This window comes from Trichosurus vulpecula, chromosome 5, assembly GCF_011100635.1.
Source record: "Trichosurus vulpecula isolate mTriVul1 chromosome 5, mTriVul1.pri, whole genome shotgun sequence".
NCBI classification, from domain to species: Eukaryota; Metazoa; Chordata; class Mammalia; order Diprotodontia; family Phalangeridae; genus Trichosurus; species Trichosurus vulpecula.
In genome coordinates, this window is record NC_050577.1 from 47,005,179 (window position 1) to 47,017,193 (window position 12,015).

General features: G+C 40.0%; 1 protein-coding gene across 1 annotated transcript; it reads right to left on the bottom strand.

Moving 5' to 3' along the window:
- Positions 1–8,941: 8,941 nt before the first annotated feature.
- LOC118851547 (small ubiquitin-related modifier 2-like) lies at positions 8,942–9,854 on the bottom strand. The gene is made up of 2 exons (XM_036761028.1): positions 9,701–9,854; positions 8,942–9,018 (listed from the first exon to the last, which is right to left on the bottom strand). The coding sequence occupies exons 1-2, from the start codon at positions 9,852–9,854 to the stop codon at positions 8,942–8,944; spliced, it is 231 nt and encodes a 76-aa protein (XP_036616923.1).
- Positions 9,855–12,015: the final 2,161 nt, after the last annotated feature.

A 12,015-nucleotide genomic window follows, 5' to 3' on the forward strand; every position in this document is an offset into this window, starting at 1 on the left:
GTATAGCTGTCCAGCAAGGAGCATCAAGTCTTCTAGTCCTTGGCATCTGCTCCAGACATCTCCAGCACAGAGGCTTCTTCTTCTCTTCTTGCAGGAACCAGCTTTCTGTCCATTCTCCTACAAGAGTAATCTTAGCAGAATTTTAAGTTGCCATTTCTAATCCTTATAACCCTGATCATTTTACAAATTCAAAATTAGAACCTTGACCAATTGTTCTATTTAAGAAATTCACATCAGAACCCAAATTCTTATACTTTACATTACTCATTAATTTTCCCACCAGAGGGATGAAACTCTAGTACATACATAAATACATGAAATAACCAATTTTCAACACAGTACCTATAATGTCATAAACTTTTGTCATGCCGTGGTTCTTTGATGGCATTTAGAGGATAATACACAAGATATTCTTCTTTTAACATTACTAATTGTAACCAAGCTTTAGACAAGCTTGATATTAACCAAATAGCAAAATAATATTTTCACAAGCCCTTGACCTAATTATCTCTACACCATTACTGAGAGAAAATCTAACTCAAGCCTATACAAAAACACTGCTCCCAGTCCTATAGTAATCTAAGATGTTCCATAATTAATATTGATAGATATTCACTGTGCTTACAAAACCTTCTGATAATAGAAATTTTGCCATCAAGAGAGTAGGGACACAGAGTAAGGGGATGATATTTTCCCCAGCTTCCTGTCAATGATTGAAACTGATTCTAAATGTTATGGAAGGACATCTGTAGGGTCAACTTAAAGTGTGGGCAGCAAGAGAATGCTGGGAATAGAGCACTGTACTTGGAGTTGGTTCTAATCTTGCTTCAGACAACTTATTAACTGTGTGATCCTGAGCAATTAACTTAAACTGCATTCTCCCTTTCTTCAGCTGTAAAGTGAGAGTAATCATAGCACCTCCTTTACAGAATGGTTTTGAAGATCAAATGAAATATGTAAAAGTGCTTTGCAAACATGAATGGACAGCATGCTTATTGGAAATGGACACTCTAGGCCTCTAGGATATGCTGAGTCAGACAAACTAGTAGGTGAAGCCTCAATCACAGAAAATGTTCTTAACTCTTAGGGTGTCACGGACCCCTTTATTAGGCTGGTGAAGTCTATGAGCCCTTCTCAGAATATTTTTAAATAATTGAAGTGTAAATACTGACTTTCAGTTACAGGTTAATGAAAGAGAGGAGAGGAGAAGAGAGAGTTACATCTCTCTCTCTCCCTCATCAACTGATGAGATAATCTAACTACTTAGCTATTTAGCTCTATCAAGATATCTGGCATCCATAGACTCATCTTGGGTCACCAGAAAGAAGTTAAGATGCTCTTTTCACAATATCGCTACCTCTCATTTTGGTGACACCATACAAGCATTTTGCCTATGCCCAACCTTTTATACAATTCTACATATCTCCGCAATAGAAATCTACTACTTCATAGGTAGTTCTGGATCAAGAGTACTAATGGTATAAATACTTTTATTGTTTCATTATAAATTATGATTTTAGGCAAATGATGTTCAAAGTTGGATTTTGAGGCACAGAATGAGATAGACTTTGTCAGGTATATCTGATTTTAGCTTGGAAGTATTGGGAACAGGGTTCAAGCTCCATATTAAGGACTTGATAGTTTAGATATCAGCCACATCTTTCACACATACAAATAGTAATCAGCGGATATGATCTCATCTAATGCATATTGACCAATAGTCTTTTTCATACCCTATATTGAATGGGGGTGGGATGTGAGATGGCATTTTATCTTTGTACATATGTATCTGAAGCCAAAATGGGCAAACCAAGGGCAGACATAGGCATCATATATTGCAAGGACTAAAAAACATTTAGAAGCTCCACCCCAGAGAATGAGACAAGGCATTTCCTGGTGCCATCTTCTTACTATTGAGTAGATGGCAGGATAACTCAAAGTAGAAAAAAATCATGGCATTTGGTTTCAGAGACTGCTTAAGATCTAGAAGGGGCTGGGTCAGACAGAAGAGGAATAAGGAAAAATCTATTTTCCAAGAAGTTTGCAAGTATTACGTCCTGAACAGAGTAGAAGCAGGTACTTACGAGAGGTGGAGCAGGCTTAGACTTTACTTTGGGGGTTAGGGATGAAGAGGAAGAAACCATTAGCAGTAGCTAAATAATGCTTGAAACGAGAATAGGATGAAGTATGATGCCTTTCTTTCTTAAAGACTGCATATTCTTGCCATTTTCTTTAGAAGCCATGCAAGGTGGTTTTTGTTTCCTCTCTGACAGTTGTACTTCATGGGTTCTGGGTTGCTTTTCAGCAATTGGCTGGTTCCATCTCCCTTATCCTATACTGTGGGGAAATTGGCTGGTTATATCCATATGTCTCAATGAGTTGTAACAATACTTTGGCCACAATTAACATCTGACAGTGAATAAGTTGATTGTGAATGATGCCTGAGTGCCTCTGAGAGCCGTGCAGGAATGAGTAAATTTCTATTCCAAGGGCAAAAATCAGAGGCAAAGAATAAGCTTAGAAAATGGTGCCTGCTCAGTACGAGATGAGTCTAGCATTATTAAATCCCATTAGATTTATTTTTGTGAAGAAGAAATAGAACTACAGTTGGCTATGAGGGTCTTCTTGGCTTTTTGGCTGACCAGCTAACAAAAAAGTAACGAGAAATGATTGTTACTTGGATCCTGGAAAAATCTGTCTGGAGAACTTTATTGAAGGTGTGGCTAGTCCCTTTGGCATATGATTCTATTTCCCTCGAATTCCAGAGTTGGAAGGGATCTCAGTCATAAATGATTCACATCTGAGATTATTTCTATGGCATCCTGGACAACCGGTCATCTTCTTGAAGACCCAGCGATGAGGGACTTGTTTCCCAAGGCCATGCATTACACTTTGGGACAGACTTTATTTCCTCCTCACTTCCCTCTTCCCCATCCCCAAATAAGGTAAAGATCAGCTTATCTGTCCCTTCTAACTATTGGTTCCCAGTTCTGTCCTGTAGGTATAGATGGTAGGGCACTAATGATGGATCCCTAAAAGGCCCTGGACTTTCCCATGTGGCCATTTCCCTGCCATTCACCTGAAGCTCATCTCAGTATAATCTTTTCAACTGTCCTTGCATTGTGTCTTTGACTCTGCCCCAATCTCCAATTCTGTTACCTCTAACCTAGCCCAGACTTTCATTTTCTGTTACCTCTGAATCACCCCTGGCTGCTTCCCACCCTTAATTCTATCTAGAACCCTTCTCCGTTACCTCTCGGTCACTCCAAATTACTTGGCCACTCCTAGATCACACCCAGATCTTCCCACAGTCTTTCTTTATAAAAGGTCCATCTTGCCTCCATTAAATTGCTCAAATTCTTAAAATCTGACCACTAGGGCAGACTCACTAGGAATCTCACCCACCCCAACCAGTCTTCTAATAAACTTTGTCTCAGACTGAAAGAAGGCTTGAGTCATTCTTTTGAGGCAGGATCTATGCCTTTTGCCCTGGAATTTTGGGGTTCCCAGCACTCATAGACCACAACATAGGCAAGACACTTCTATGTAATGACCCTTCAAATACTATAATTTCTTATCTCCCCTCACCCCTTTTACCTCCATTATTCTGCTCAGTCTAGAGAAGAGAAGGCGAACCCCATTCCCTGCACACCCTCTACACGTTACCATTTTGCTATTGTGCAAAAAGCCCAGACCCATCATTGTAGGGCAGGATTAGGAGAGCAACATATCTCCACAGCCCAAGAGCCAAAAGTAGGAAGTGGAAGAGAAAACAGGAACAGAACCACATCCTCAACCCACCCATTACCCTTCTGGTTGTTATAGGTCCTTGGCTCTTGAAGAGGACCAAGACATCAGGGAGATGATGACATGACATGCAAGTGAATTGGATTTAAGTGAGCTAGGGCTGTGCAAAGTCATCAGCCTCACTATCCTCCAGAGCCATTTGGGCCCAGTGGTAAGATATAGATTGGGATGACTGGAGATGGCCCTGGATGCAGTGGGAGACCTTAGAGTTTTTAAGGTAAGGTCTTTCCCAGGCCTCAGTTTGACTGAGGTCACACCTATTCAGTGACTAAGGCTAGGTAAGAATGAGGCCAAGAATGGCCTCTTTTACCTAGTAAAAAACCAAACAAACCCAGCAACCCAAAACCTGACAATCTAGGAGGGTTTCCAGCCAAAATGGAAACAATTGCTATCTATATTCACTCTGAGCAATCAGGGCCCTAACAATGAGGAAGTTAGGCTTGGGCAGGGATGAAAGCCAGAGGGATTTTGTTTTAAAAGAATAGTTCTTAAAAAAAAATCTAGTTTACATTCCTTTGGGCAGAGCACCTGAACTCCCTTCTGAAGGAGCTGCCTAGAAGGAGAAGCCTTGGTGCCTAAAGAGCCCTGAGGGCATTATTTGTGAAAAAAAATTTCAAAATTATTTCTAATCAGGTTGTGTTGAACTTGAGAAGTGAGTTGACGTTCAAATGGCCTAAGCTAGGGCTTCTTAAACTTTTTCCATTCATGACCCCTTTCAGCTCCTCTTAAACTGCAGGTCATGACCCAATATGGAGTTTAAGAAGCTCTGAAAGCCTTGTGCCACTGGGCATGTGTGGTATAATGGACTATTTCAGATTTGGAGCACTAGCTGTGAAATAATAGGCAAGTTATTTGAGACTCTGAACTCCAGTTTTCTTTTCTACCAAATTCAGTTAGGACCTGTTACTGCACATAATTCTCGTGAAGCCTAAATGAGATAATGCATGTAAATTTCCAATGTAAGCACTCTTTGATAGCATCTATTTCATTTTAGTGATATCACTGCTCAACTGAATCAGAAGAGCAAGTCTGAGCCCCATTGACAGCTCTGCTCTTAGGTTTTTATTTTTGTAGGTCACTTTAAAAGCAGAGAAAAGTATCCTTGGGTGTCTCAAAGAGCAATTGAAAACATGAGTCACTCTTGGAAATGGCTGTAATTGCCTACAAATGGACAGCAAGTGAATTGCACAGCATTTGCAACTCAATCTTATTGAGGTCTCTAAATTTGACAGCTCTATGCAGGGAGACAAAATGTAGATCAGAGCAAGCTCCTGAGCACCCTGATAAATGGAAGGAAACTTCCTGTTCCTTTTCTTTTAAGGTAACCCGGTGTTACCAGCAAACCAAATCAATTTTTACCCCTTACATTTTGACCACCCTGACTTAAGATCCAAGGAGGTCAGGATCTTGATATAGTATTGATACAGTTTGGAGTTGCAAGGACCCAAAAACACTGAGGTTCAGGTTGGAGTTGTCTGGAAAGAATTAACACATTTGAGCAGTTTTCTAGTCAAGTGGCAAAAAGTTTATTATAACACTAATATGGCAGTCAGAGCTGTTTTAAGGAACTTGCAACCTAGCAGGCATCTTAAGGCTTTATGCAGGACAAGTTCAGTGAATGGTGTGCCAAGTATGTGTTTTAACAATCTGGCTAGCAGCTTCTGTGGGGGGTATAAGATTCACCCACAGCCAGCACCCAGAAAGCTGCCAACAGCACAGGTTCTTTTGATCTGCTTAATTAAGGAAAGCAAGGTGAAGGGGTTGACAAGCTTACTTTTAATTCAGCATACCAATATCATTCAGTTAGTTCAGGGGAAAAAGCCAGCACCCTGAACTTAAAAAGAAAATGCAAACAAATTACAAACATCAACAGACAGACTTTGTCTGATTCAAATCCCAACACATAGTTACCAGAGTTCAACAAAGTCTCAGCATCCAGGTTTACAAGCTGAGGGCTCCTTAGCTACAGCTGCCCGGAGTCTCCTCATCAACACCATCTCCAGAACCCCGCACAAATGGCTCTGTCCTCCCTTCTTATAGGGCTTCAGACATCATCTAATGGGGTTTGGGCCTGGGGCTTAGCATCTAATAAGGCTCACTGAATTTCTCAAAGAAAACAAAGGCCATTTTGCTTATCAACACAGTATGCTAATTAGATGGTAAGCACACAGTTTCTGTACCTTGGGCACAGGTGTCATTCACTACTGGTGTGGTCTTGGGGGAGGGGATTTCTAAGGGGTCTGCATATCTGTGCATCTGTAACAAGATAGCCTTGGGAGTTGATGTCTATAGCTTGACCTCTGGATTGTATACAATAACTGTGAGAATTACACGACAGCTCTGCTGGTATACTATAGTTCTATTCATACGAGGGAAATTGTACAGAGGTTGGCTTGTTCTTGTAATAGGGAGAGACAGTTTGCTTCGCTGTGGCTCACGTGAGTTATTGCCAGAGATAGGGTCTTTGGGCTAGGGAAAGATATGGTCCTAGGGCTGAGATTCAAGCCCAAACATACCATCAGAACCCTCTTGTAGAACAGGTAAATTGGGACTAGGTGCCAACTGAACTCATGAAAATCCAGATTCTTGCTCCCAAATACAGCTTTTCACCATCAACATTTTTTAAAGGGTTGTCCAAGAACCATAAGAAGCAGAGATGATTAGAAAAGGCAGTATGGGATAGTGCAGTGACTCTCTAATGCTACACCATGAGGTTGCAGGAATTCTGCAGAATTTTGGATGCTGTTGCAAATAAACAGTTTAACACAAACTCAATTTAACCATCACACATGGTTATTCCTTCCATATCATGACTTTCTTCCTTGCAATTTTGTTATCACAGTTTGGCATAAGAAACTAAATGGGAATTTGGGGGAAGTTTTATAGAAGCTGCAGATGACACAGAAAAAGGTTAGAAGCTCTGAAATGCATAAAATAGATATATAGCGTTGTATAGTATGAACACATTTTATCATTTAATACCATGATAATTCAGACTTCTCTTGTATGAAGGGAGGGCCAAAAAATTATGTGGATTTTCTAGATTATGGGGGCTCTGCATCCTTAACCCCCGTGATGTGGGAAGGGATTACTATGGGGAAGGATGGAGGGAAGGGAACAAGTATTTATTAATCATCTATTATGTGTCAGGCAGTGTGAGAAGTACTTTGAGATGATTTGGAATAATTAAGGTAGAATCAGTTTGGTTATAATCAATACAAATACATGAATAAAAATAGTAAGTGTTAACTCTTTGCCAAGTATTGTGCTTAGTGCAGGGGATACAAATAAAAAAATGAAGATGATCTTTGCCCTTAACCCAAACTCTAATTGGGTGAGACTCAGCTGCAAAATGGATAGAAGATTATATTTCATCCATGTTGGATCCAAGGCCTGGGATCCAAGGCCTTAGGTTATATATCAGTAGGTCAGATTTTTTAGACCCAAGCTGAAGGGCAAATTTGAGCTGATCCCTTGTCACTATTTTCTCTTGTCTACTTTCACTAAGGAGACTTAAAATGAATTGAGGTCAGGAAAGTCAAATTATTGGTATATCCTAGTGAACAGCACAGTTCATGTCTTAAGTCTCTGTTGAATCTGGGGCTATGTGTGATGAAGTTGGAGCACACTTGGAGGAGAGCTCCAAAGGTGTTGCATCTGGTGGCTTTCATATTCCATAGTAGCCCTTCTTGGAAGAGGGTGTTCAAGGATCTGATCTTCCCCTTAGTTTTTCCCCTTGAAGAGTATGAATGACCAATCACAGAAGCCAAATTAGCTTATTCTGGTATAGATGATCAAGATATGATTGACTTCCATGAATCCTGGTCATCTAGAAGGTGGGAGGCACCAGCCTGTCACAAATTTAATGAGTGATCCAGGCACAAAAGTGGTTGGAACAGTGGTTTCAGACATTGACATGATTTACAGAGAGCTTAGTTTATTGGTACCCAGGTCTGAGGACTTACTGGTGTTTGGTTTTTTTTTTTTTTTGGTTGGTTGGTTGGTTGGTTTTTTTGTTTTTTCTTTTTTCTTTTTTTAGGCAGTACCTGTGACTTTCTTAGCAATAGAAATAACATTTTCATGTGACATTACAAATCTTTTTTTTTTACATTTTTTGAACTTAAATACATAAAGACAAAAGAACATTTCCATGCATACAGTACAATATAAAAAAGATTTACAATAAAACCATTAATTTACAATTCATAGTGTTTACTTTTTCTGAAAAAATATACAGTAAGTACTACACATAGCTTTCAAAGTTACTTGGCTTTCTATGCTTCCTAATTTTTTTAAATTCTGTTGCGTACTTTATATTTTTTCCATCTCACCCCCTCCCCCATGGCTATCATTACACACAAAGATGTGTGTGTGTGTGTGTATATATATATATATATATGTGTTAAAACCATACTAGACATCTATTTCTCAGTTCTTTCTCTAGAGGCAGATGGTATCTTCCTTCATAGGTCCTTTGTAGATAACTTGGGCAATTCTCCAAATTACTTAGTCTCTCAAAGTTTTTTTTTTATTTTAAACAAGAAGTTTATTTAAACAACAAGATGTTTGACTTGAAGGGAAAACTATCTAGGATCAATTTCTTTATAGTAATTTATCCCTACTGAGAGACAGAGATTGCCCTACATGTAACAGCTATGTACAAAAAAGTTATAAAATCATCCTTGGTTTTACAATGATAAAAGAAAAACATTGAAATTATCCAATCAAACAAGGTATGCAAGGATTTTTTTTGTGCGTTTTTTTTTGTTGTTGTTGTTAAACAGTGGGAGCAAAATAACTTACTGGAATATAAAGATAAAAGTTGAATGAGCATGCCACTAATGGAGAAAAAGGGGTATTTTCACAGAACCAGTTTGTTTTTTCCCCCTCCCCATCTCCATTTGATGTTGATCAAAACATACCATCGGCCATTTAGTTAAAAAAAATGCGTATTATGCCTGTGCACATATACCAGTTACTTTATGTACAATAAAGGAACGGGGGAAGGGAATCAAAGAAGAGAGAAAACTATACTGCAGTAGTCAGGATGTGGATGAACCAAATCTTGGTTTCTAATTGTGAATGTATTGTTTTTCTTGGGAGCACAGTTCTGGAGAAGAGTTGTAGATTCTTTTTAGTAAGCGTCTCCTGTCTGCTGCTGGAATACATCAATTGTATCTTCATCCTCCATTTCCAACTGTGCAGGTGTGTCTGTTTCATTGATTGGTTGCCCATCTGTATTAGGAGGGCAGAGTTTATAATTTCAAAGAGGATCATATATATGTCTGAAAGGTTTGGAACCACCGGATATAAGAAACTCTCAAAGTAGGAGGCAGAAGAATCAAAGCATATATTTAGGCTCCACAGTAACCAACCCATGAACCAGCATCCCCGTTTTCATATATTGATCAAAAACTTCCAGGCCCAATAAGTACGCCTTGCAAGAGTAACCAGGAGGCCACAGAGAAGCATGATGGTGTACAGCAAAATCATATACATGCTTCCCCTCTATGGTAAAAAGATTACCCACTGGCCTCAAGTCCTTGTTCAGCTTCCTCCCCTAGGTCAGCTCTGCTACTGGCAGCTCCTGCTTCAGCTTCGGCTGTGGCTGTAGCTATAGCAGCCTCTGGCTCCAACGGAAGCTGTTTTTAACCATCTGGCTTCTTCGGGGTGTAAGGTACGCTGGGGAAAGCACAGGTTCTTTCCATCAGCTTAAGCAAGGGAAGCAAGGTGAAGGGGCCGACAAGCTTACTCCAGTCCAACATACAAACAGCATTCAGTTCAGGGGAAAAAGCCAAACTAGTCAAGGGCACTTGTTGACTAAGTGCTAAGAGCCCATTTTTGGTTACCAACACACCATCAAATCGGAATCTGATCTGCCTCATTGACAAACCCTGTTGTTCACAATAGGCTTTCATTAGTTTAATAAGTGGTGTGTGCCTCTTAATCTTAAATTGCACCACTGAACCTTCTTGCCCTGCCACCTTCAAATTAATGTGGTCGTTGTTTTCAGTCTTGACTGCTTCCTTCGGCTTTTCATCGGCCATGGTGAGTCTCGTGGTCTCCTCAGCCACCGCTTCACAAAAGAGGCACCAGGATGGTCCGCTCCAAGGGAACGGGGGGAGGAGCAGGAGCAGAAGGAGGAAGATGATGGTGATGATGGTGAGGAAGAGGAGGAGAAGAAAAAGGAGGAGGAGGAGGTGGAGGAGGAGAGGTTCAAAGTTGTCTTTGAAACAATGTTGCTATTACTATATACAATGTTCTTTTCTGCTCATTTTGCTCTTCATTGTTTCACGCAAGTCTTTAGGACTTACTGTTCTTAAAGGGAAAGTCCATTTCCAGACTAGTTCCACGATGCCCAATGTCCTGTGTTTGGACTTCTAAACTGCTCCAAAGAATGAGAGCAAAACCCAAAGTAATCTTATTTGCACTAGGACTTATTGGATTTTTTTTTTATTCTTGACTTCCTGAAATAATTGAGAGAAATACAAAGTGAGTGAGACATGCAGACTATGGTCATTTTTTTTCCAGGGATGGCAATCCCGGATGGCAGCCCAGGTTAAATCAGATGACAGCTCTAAGCCTTGAAGTCAAATAGATGCCTTGCTAAGGCAGTATTTCTTCAGTGGTATGGATGACTTTTGACAGAAGTATAGGGTGACTATGGACACACCCTTCCTTTCTCCCTTCTCTGCTTGGAGAGAGGGCCAGGATCTCTACACAGCTCTGCTGGGACATGTTCATCTTGTGTCTTTTAAAATCTCTCTTCTCCACTCTGAAATCCCCCAGCATTTCAAGCTAGAGATAGAACAGGACTAGCAGGTGTGGTGTTCTGGACAATGTGGTGAGGTTGGCCTGCCCAGGGACCATTGTATTTTGAATGTTCTCTTTGGAAGAATAGAACTTGTGTCATCACGGTTCTTTGAATAACCTCTGTCCAATAAGGTGACATTAATGATGCCTAGCTTATCTCATAAGACCCTGTAAAACACTGGGACACAATTGACTTAAAGAATCCTGTGCTATGTACTCCACTAAAATATTCTGCATAAATATCCCTGTTCCATCAAATTTCCTATCAGTTTTCTTTTTTTAAATTTATTTAATATATTTAGTTTTCAGCATTGATTTTCACAAAAGTTTGAATTACAAATTTTTTCCCCATTTCTACCCTCCCCCTACTCCAAGATGGCGTATGTTCTGGTTGCCCCGTTCCCCAGTCAGCCCTCCCATCTGTCACCCCACTCCCCTCCCATCCCCCTTTCCCTTCTTCTCTTGTAGGGCAAGATAAGTTTCTATGCCCCATTGCCTGTGGATCTTATTTCCTAGTTGCATGCAAAAACTTTTTTTTGTTGTTGTTGTTTTTGAATGTCTGTTTTTAAAACTTTCAGTTCCAAATTCTCTCCCCTCTTCCCTCCCCACCTACCCTAAGAAGGCAAGCAATTCAACACAGGCCACATGCATATCATTGTGTAAAACCCTTCCACAATACTCATGTTGTGAAAGATTAACTATGTTTTGCTCCTTCCTAACCTATCCCCCTTTATTGAATTTTCTCCCTTGACCCTGTCCCTTTTCGAAAATGTTTGTTTTTGATTACCTCCTCCCCCCGTCTGCCCTCCCTTCTATCATCCCCCCTTTTTTATCTTCTTTCTCCTTCTTTCCTGTGGGGTAAGATATCCAATTGAGTGTGTTATGGTATTCCCTCCTCAGGTCAAATCCAATGAGAGCAAGATTTACTCATTCCCCCTCACCTGCCCCCTCTTCCCTTCCTACAGAACCATTTTTTCTTGCCACTTTTATGCGAGATAATTTACCCCATTCTATCTCTCCCTTTCTCCCTCTCTCAATATATTCCCCTCATCCCTTAATTTGATTTTATTTTTTTAGATATCATTCCTTCATATTCAACTCACCCTGTGCCCTTTTTGTGTGTGTGAGTGTGTGTGTGTGTGTGTGTATACACATATATATACACCTACATATATACATACATAGACACACACATATGTATATATATGTATACACATACATATATATATGCATATTCCTTTCAGCTACTATGATACTGAGGTCTCATGAATCATACACATCTTTCTATGTAGGAATGTAAACAAAACAGTTCAACTTTAGTAAGTCCCTTATGATTTCTCTTTCTTGTTTACCTTTTCATGTTTCTCTTGATTCCTGTGTTTGAAAGTCACATTT

What these genes read in the sequence shown, in the direction of transcription:
- LOC118851547 (XM_036761028.1), bottom strand. Translation starts at nt 9,854, where the DNA reads ATGGCCGATGAAAAGCCGAAGGAAGCAGTCAAGACTGAAAACAACGAC. An exon ending in AGCCTATTGTGAACAACAGG is followed by an intron (nt 9,019 to 9,700) that starts GTTTGTCAATGA and finishes TCAATGAAACAG; the next exon opens with ACACACCTGCACAGTTGGAA.